The following is an 8,200-nucleotide window of genomic DNA, read 5'->3' on the forward strand; positions in this document are numbered from 1 at the left end:
TTAGGGACAACCGCTACCCAAATATATTGTAATCAGCTTTATTACAAAGGAATTTGGTGCAACAATTTTGAAATCACACCATTTCTAAAGAAATCGAAGCCATCGGTTTAAGCTGTGGAATCTCTGTGCTGGCGGCCCTCATGTGCAGGATGGTGGCCTATGCCGACAATGGTGGTACTAACAAATGTTTGCAAGCGTCTAGAAGGCAAAGTAGAAACTGGAGAGCAGTCTCCCCATAGTTGGGAATGAAGGTAGCCCTAAAATGCCTGCATTGATCTTTTGCTGGCTGGTGAGAATTTTTTTTATAACAAAAGTCAAAAAGATCCCATTATCCTTCTCAACAAGCGGTTTCTCAGTAAGTTGAGCCTGACCTCTCTGATGAGTTACTCTCCCACTCCTCGGCCATCCAGCCAGTGATGTGTCACGGACCGAGCCACCACTAGATACAATGGCACCCCCTCTGAAATTTGTTTTGAGTTCTCTCTCCCAAAAAACATCTTAGGCTTTCAGCTCACCTACTCCAGAATCGTTGTTGCAACATTTCTGTGTCCTCATCTGTGTCCTCATGAGGCTTCAAAATCCACTCTCTCCCTCTCTTTGGTGCCCTCCTGTCTTCTCTTGCCTCCTGTCCATGTAATTTTGCAAACACTCCGAACTCCCTTGCTTCTCTCTCTCACCTTCCCTTTTCTTGTCTCGTAAAACCCCAGTCTGGTTGAATCCAAACATCCACCTTTTGGGAGACATTTGAGCATTTGAGTGGCTAGAGAAGCTGGACCAGAGACCAGATAATTTGCTGACCCATCTCCAGGGAGATATGTGAACAGGAGCCCCACGTGGGGACTCCGGACTGCCTGGCGGCCCAACTCCACATCCTTGTTCTGAGCAAGACTCAAACCTCCCAAAGTTTCCTCAAACTGCTGCCCTCCCCCTTCTGCACACAGACATGGTTCAGACATGAATCTCAGACTCCACCCAAAACACAGAATCCGTAAAGAGATGTTCTGAATTTGCTTTTCACCATAATTTCAAACCCCTCTATACTTGCACCATTTTTTCTTTCTTCCTTTAAAAATGGAGGAGATCTCCCCCTTGTCTTTAAGGAGCAACCCTCCTACTTCTGTCCTTGAGCCCCATTCACATTCACCCCTTCTCACCACTTTCAGTTTCTCCTCCACCTGTTGGGCCATCAATGCCTTTCTCTACAAGGATATTCCCACTAGTTCCCAAATATGTTCTAGTATCTCTTCAAGGAAAAGAAAATGAAATCTTCCCTCATTCTACCTCCATCTCTTTACCTCTCTAGAGTTGCAGCTATTTTTCTACTCTGGGTCACAGCAAACCTTCTTAAAAGCATTGCCTTTGTCCCACCTTTAAGCTCTCCCCTGAAGAGTATTTGACACTATTGTCCCTCTGTCTTTTTTTTTTTTTTAACGTTTATTCATTTTTGAGAGACAGAGAAAGACAGAGCACAAGTGGGGGAAGGGCAGAGAGAGAGGGAGACACAGAATCCAAAGCAGGCTCCAGGCTCCGGGCTGTCAGCACAGAGCCCGATGTGGGGCTCGAACCCACGAATCATGAGATCATGACCTGAGCCGAAGTTGGACGCTCAACTGACTGAGCCACCCAGGTGCCCCTGCCCCTCTGTCCTTTTAAAAACAACCTCCCCTCTTGGCTTCTGACCCCACATCTCTCCAATTCTTTCTCTCCAACCTCCTGAGCCTCCTTATGTTTCCTTGTGGCCCCACCCCCCTTATCTTTCTGACCTCTGGATGGTCCAGCCATCTTCTCTTCCATCTGCCCCTTCTCCCTGGGTTGTCTCAGGCATTCCCACTCTTTTATATTTTTTTAAAGTTGATTTATCTATTTATTTTGAGAGAGAGAGAGAGAGAGGCAGAGAGAGAGAGAGAGAGAGAATCCCAAGCAGGCTCCCCACCCCTGCAGCAGTCAGCACAGAGCCTGAACCCCACAAACCGTGAGACCATGACCCAAGCTGAAATCAAGAAATTAAGAGATGGAGGTTAAACCCACTGAGCCACCCAGGTGCCCCGCCTCTATTTTAAAGATCACCTCTACAGCGATGCTTTCCTGATTTTTCTGTCTAGCTCAGACGTCTCCTCTGCTCTTCACACTTGAAGTAGCTCCAACTCAATATTTAGCATTTCCACTTAGAGATCTCACCTACATCCCAAATTTAGCATGTCCAAAAGGACACTCTTCCCTTTCCATCCCAAACTGCTCCTCAGCCAGCCTTTGCCATTGTAATAAGTGACATAACCATCTACCCAGTTGCTCAAGCCAACAACCTTGGAGCCACCTGTGATTTTCATCACACTAAATCCGTCAGTAGACATCAGCGACTGCTGCTCCAAAATATATTTCAAATCTGTGTGGATCTCTCCATCTCCTGCCGATCTGGTTCCAGCTGACACACCTGTCCTCCAGGCTGGGAGGGGTGAGGCAAGCCAGGTGCCTGAGGCACAATACTTAAGGAAGCCTTCTGAGAGTCAGTGCCTCACTGTCTCATCCTAATCCCAGCCCTGCCCAACCTTATCTCATTCAGTTCACCAGCCGCCACCCCTCACGGCACCCACCCACACTAGAATTCTTGAAAATACTGAACTCCTTTTGGCCTTGGGCCTTTGTTTGGTAAACTCCCCCTTCTGCTCTTGTCACGGCAGTGTCTTCATCCTCTGGGTCTCTGACTGAATTTCACCTAATCAGTAAGGACTTCCTTGACCATTCTATCTAAAACAAACACTCCAACGGTGCCTGGGTGGCTGAGTTGGTAAAGTATCCAACTCTTGATTTCAGCTCAGGTCAGAATCTCAGGGTCATGGGATCAGGCCCCGCGTCTGAGTGGGGAGCATGCTTAAGATTCTCTCTCTCCCTCTGTCCCTCTTCTCCACTTGTTCTCTCTCTCTCTCTCAAAATAAAGAAATAAACACTCCCTCTTCAAAGTAATCCATATTACAGAGTCCAACACAATGGATTAAATCTATCGCAATCTGTAATTACTTTTCTTTTTATCTTTTTATTTATTTAATTAATCCCTCTGTCTACATTCAAAAGGAACTCCATGAAGTCAGTATCTGTGCCTGTCAATAAACCATTTAATCCTCATGGCTGAACACCTGGCATCCGGAATTGGTTTTTAAATGTCATTAAGTGAAGGATGAATGAATGCATGAATGAACCAGGTTAGCCTCCCAAAAATCTCACCTTACTATGATAATTTTATAAAAATAAAAAAGATTTAATGGATTTCTCGTCTATGGAAAAGGAGTTAATAGTTTTTGTGAGGATTAAATAAGATAATTGGCCAAAGCCAGCCTAGTGTCTGGTACTTGATAGACAAAATTAAAAGTAGGGTTAATTCTTACAAGATACTTATCTATGAAAATTTGGGAGATATGGAAGTTGAAATACCATTTTTTGTATATAAAGATGATTCATTATCAGAAATGCAATTCAGTCCTCCTTTACCAAATGTTGCCATCTATTTTGTGCCAGCCTCCGTGCCAGGAACCAGCTACACAAACATTAACTTGATTGTCCCTGTCCCCCAGGAGTCACACAGAATTGCTCCGTCACAGCTGTTGAGAGTCCACAGTGCACATGCTCACGTGGCATCACCTAACTATGTACTGCCCAGCCCTACCTCCTCTTCCATCCTCCTTTGTGATTGAAAACATGGTTGGTCAGGACGGGGCTCCACATGAGGGACACAGAACATCCTCCTCTGTGGAAATCTACCTGTCTTGCTCTGAGTAATCTTGAGAGCTTTATGGGCAAAGGTTGGTTCATGACATTGCTCAACGACTATTACTAACTTCTGAAATAGTCCATTTTCAAGCCATCTTTCTACACACATCCCTATCCCATTCTACTTCCCATTATTCGGCAATCTCAGATTTAACCTTCCCATAAGTTCTACTCTGACAGCTCAACCTCTAGGAAGCCATTCCCAATCCCCTAAGGCTGGGTTGTGAGCCTCTGTGCATGGTCACTTCTTAGGCCTTGTTGTCCTTGTCACAGCTCTTATTGGATGGTTATTATCCACTTTCCTATTGGACCATGAGCTCCTTGAAAGCAGGTGGTACACCTCATTCATGTCAGCATACCTAGGACCTGGAGCATATGAGGTGCCCTAAAAAATTATAATAAATAAATGATACTTCTGTTTCCATGGTCCAGGACTTTGTAGAGTTGGGGGGATAGCAGAAGCAAGGCAACGGGGATGGGGGCCGAGAAGAATGCCCATACTGCTATTCACCAACTATGCAACAGATTTCCAAGATGTTCATGGAAATATAGTATGAAGCCAGTTTAAAAACAAAACAAAACACCTCTGTTGAGACATTTTGCCAGAGATTAAAATAAGGTGATGGATTAAAAAAAGGAAGGAGGACAGAAAGAATGTTTATATATAACACTCCAGGCTAAAACACTTCCTTCACTTTCCCTTAAGCCATTAAAAAATTTTGTTTAATGTTTTACTTATTTTTGAGAGAAAGAGAGAAAGAGCACAAGTGGGGGACGGCCAGAGAGAGAGGGAGACACAGAATCCGATGCAGACTCCAGGCTCTGAGCTGTTAGCACAGAGCCTGATGCAGGGGTCGAACCCACAAACCGTGAGATGCTGAGCTGAAGCCGGACGCTTAACTGACTGAGCCACCCAGATGCCCCCCTTAAGCCACTTTCAAATTGCAGGTCAAGGCCCATGTGTGGGATGCAAAATAATTTAATGGACTGCAATCATCATTTAAAAAATATAAGCAGAATAGAACAGGACAGAATAAAAACTATCAGAACACATCACTTGTGGTGGGAGTAAATAACTATTTCACAAAACTTGAGATATGTGTGTGTGCAGATCACAATGTAATGTATATTTCTTACTGTGAGTTGTGGTCAATAGAGATTGGGAAGCTACTGCTTAGATGCTAGGACTCTAGTTGAAGCCATGTGGCTAGAGAAGCAGCAGGGTTTCCCAGGAAGAGGCCTCTAAGGAAGAGGAGAAAAGAAGCAAATCTATCCACTAAGGGGCTCTAGAGGAAAGACGAAGATCTCGAAGGGTAAGCAAACATTGGGTACAGACCCCTGGGAGTCAGGAGGGAGTTACGAACTGCTGCTGGAGACTGTAACTCTCGATCACATGGGAGCCAATTCACCAACACTTACCTTGCAGGGTGCCCACCAGGCCAGTACTAACTCCCGAGATGATGTCACTAAGCAGCCATTCCTTGATTCGGTACTTGGGGAGCCAGTCCAGTATGGGCAAGAGATTCTTCAACACAGCCAGGCCTCTCTTTCTCGAACAACTGTCAAAGGGCAAGAAAATGGAGTTTCTAGTCCCATCTCTGCCATTACCAACGGCAAAGCACAACGTTTGAGCTGGACCCCGCTGATCTTTACAACCGTTTAGAAAAAGAGTAAGACTTGCATGGAAAATACTAAGCCTCAAGCGCTTACCATGCTTTTGCCAAGAACTCTATCTACTCTTTTAAATGCACTGTGCTAGAAAACACAGGATTAAGTGTCCCCTCCCCTCTCCCACCTTTGTAATCCTCTGAGAAAATATCCCTACACAAGGGCCCATTTTCTAGACCAGCCACAGATAGATCAATGTGGAGTCTCTAAGTGGAGATTAATTTTCAGACTTCTAACCCAGGCGCCTTCTACTACTTGTTTGTCTTTAAAGAAAAACAAACATGCTCTGTTTATTTTGGCGATGCAAGCTCAGAGCCAGTGTATACAAAAATCTTAACATGATAAATGTATACATTTTGCTGTACCTCGCTACTTAGTATTTTTTTTTAATTCAGCATGCCATAGACAAAAGAAAACAAATATTAAGAGTGTATGGACACTTAACAGGAACCCATGGGGGAGGGGAAGGAAAAAAAAAAGAGAGAGAGAGATTAGAGTGGGAGAGAACCAAAGCATAAGAGACTCTTAAAAACTGAGAACAAACTGAGAGCTGATGGGGGGTGGGAGGGAGGGGAGGGTGGGTGATGGGTGTTGAGGAGGGCACCTGTTGGGATGAGCACTGGGCATTGTATGGAAACCTATTTGACAATAAATTTCATATATTAAAAAAAAATAAAAGAGCGTATGGACATTATTAGACTCTTCATTCAACTAAATTATTTCAATTATATTTATGAGACAATTGGAAATTTTGATGTTCTCCATATTAAGGAATCATTTTTTAGGTGTGATAAGGGAATTGTGGTTATTTTTTCTAAAGAGTCTTTAGAGATATATACTGAAATATATACAGACAAAAAGATACACTCTGTGGGATCAGCTTCAAAAAAAATGGAGTGGAGGCAAGTGGGTGGAAATAGAGCTTGGTTGTTGAAGCTGGGTGGTGGGTAAAAAAAGGAAGGGGGGGCTTCATTATACTACTTTGTCTACTTTTATATGTGCTTATGTTCTGTAATAATTTTTTTTTAATTTTTTTAACATTTATTTTTGAGAGACAGAGAGAGACAGAGCAGGTGCGGGGGAGGGGCAGAGAGAGAGGGAGACAACAGAATCTGAAGCAGGCTGCAGGCTCTGAGCAAGCTGTCAGCACAGAGCCTGATGTGGGGCTCGAACCCACAAACTGTAATATCATGACCTGAGCCGAAGTCGGATGCTCAACGGACTGAGACACCCAGGCACCCCTGTAATAAAAGATTTTTAAAAAGAAAGAGAATCTGGCAGTAGCTGACAGTTCTAGTTTTTGTTGGTGATATCTAATTATGGATGGCCTGTTTGGGTTTAGAAAGTGATGGAGGTCTCCCTGGGGGTCCCACTGCCTGACAGGAAAGAACTTGGAGCACGCTGTGCTCTCCTGGGTTCCTTCCGTGTCTCCGAGTGGCATCCTGCCTAGAGGAGCTTGAGCTTGGGGCTTTCAAGGACTCCTGGTCAGGTGATGGCTTTACCCATCATCTCTTTTTAATCGAGCCCCTTTCTTCACTGTTCTCAGCCTGGCCTTCACAAGAAGACCATAGGAACCCTGTGTACCCCCAAGCGCACTTCAGGTGTCTCCAAGAGAGGAAAGAGAGGACGGAGGGAGAGAGAGAGAGAGAGAGAGAGAGAGAGAGAGAGATGGAGCTCTCGGAACACACTCTCCCCAGAGAGGAGTTTCCGGGACTAGGGTCCATTCGGGCTGAGAATGATGGAGCCGCCCTGCGACCAGGAAGGACAGCAATGCGGACGGTAGAAGCCGGGGCAACCCGGCAGGGCTGCGCGACATCCCACGCCCGGTCCGCGCGCCCACACGCCCGGCCCGCCGCGGCCGCTACCTGCAGCCCTTGGCCAGACTCTCCCGCAGCGTCTTGCGCTCCTGCAGGCGCCGCTCGTACTGCTGCTGGAAGGCGAGCTCGCTGTAGACCGGCCGCGACACCACGTAGCTGCAGCTGTACTCGGGGAGCGGTGGCGGCTCCAATCTGCTGCCGGGCGCTTCCATGACCTGCGAGGCGGATGGCGAAGAGGAGGGACGAGATGGAGCGGGGAAGGAGGGAGAGGAGGCGAAGAGGAAGGGACTGGAAAAGGCGACCGCCCGTTAGCTGTCGCCCGGCCCCACCTGTTGCAGCCGATCCCGGAGCGCCCGGTCCGCGCTCTGCCGTCCTGGGCGCTCCGGGCCGCCACCCCCGGGCGCGCACCACCCGCCTGCAGGGGGGCACGTGAGGACCTTCGGGTCCCGTCGCTTGCACCTGCCGCCCGGGGCTCGCAGACTCTGAAGGAAGTGAGGCCGGCCTTGGGGTCTTCCGGAGCCCGACCCAGTCCTCACCCGCGGGCAGCCAGGGCGCTGTCCGCGTCCTGAAATCTCCCCAAACCCGGGCTGGATCCGAAGCGTGTGCGGGGCTGGAAGGGGACTCTGTGAGCGCTCCTCTCTGGTCGCACCCGACCCAGGGCACGTCCCCAGGCGCGCACCTGGAGAGAAGCACTGGCCCCCGGGCCGGGCGTGGAAACCCTAGGCCACGTTCCCCGGGTCCTGAGGCTGCGTGCACTGCAGGCAAATTCCAGCAGCAGGTCGCCGTTCTCCCGGGGGCAGAACTTTAGGGAGGTGGGGCAGACCTCTTGCCTGTTTTCCTAGCTCCCTTCTCGCTCTCAGCTTCTCAGAAAGAAGGCTGTACTGCCCCCTGCCCGCCCGCTCCGTGCCCCCACGCTAGTCCCTTCCGCAGCTAGCGCTGCCTCCCGGGAGTGG

General features: G+C 47.8%; 1 protein-coding gene across 1 annotated transcript in view; it reads right to left on the bottom strand.

Annotated features, from left to right (window-relative positions):
* Positions 1 to 7,459, bottom strand: part of SLC26A4 (solute carrier family 26 member 4) — a 50,606-nt gene extending 43,147 nt beyond the window's left edge. The window contains exons 1-2 of the mRNA XM_042977389.1: positions 7,296 to 7,459; positions 5,182 to 5,321 (exon numbers count right to left, since the gene is read on the bottom strand). Coding sequence (XP_042833323.1) covers positions 5,182 to 5,321; positions 7,296 to 7,459 — 304 coding nt within the window. The remainder of the gene's footprint in view (positions 1 to 5,181; positions 5,322 to 7,295) is intronic.
* Positions 7,460 to 8,200: the final 741 nt, after the last annotated feature.

Source organism: Panthera tigris, chromosome A2 (assembly GCF_018350195.1).
Source record: "Panthera tigris isolate Pti1 chromosome A2, P.tigris_Pti1_mat1.1, whole genome shotgun sequence".
In the NCBI taxonomy this organism is placed as follows: Eukaryota; Metazoa; Chordata; class Mammalia; order Carnivora; family Felidae; genus Panthera; species Panthera tigris.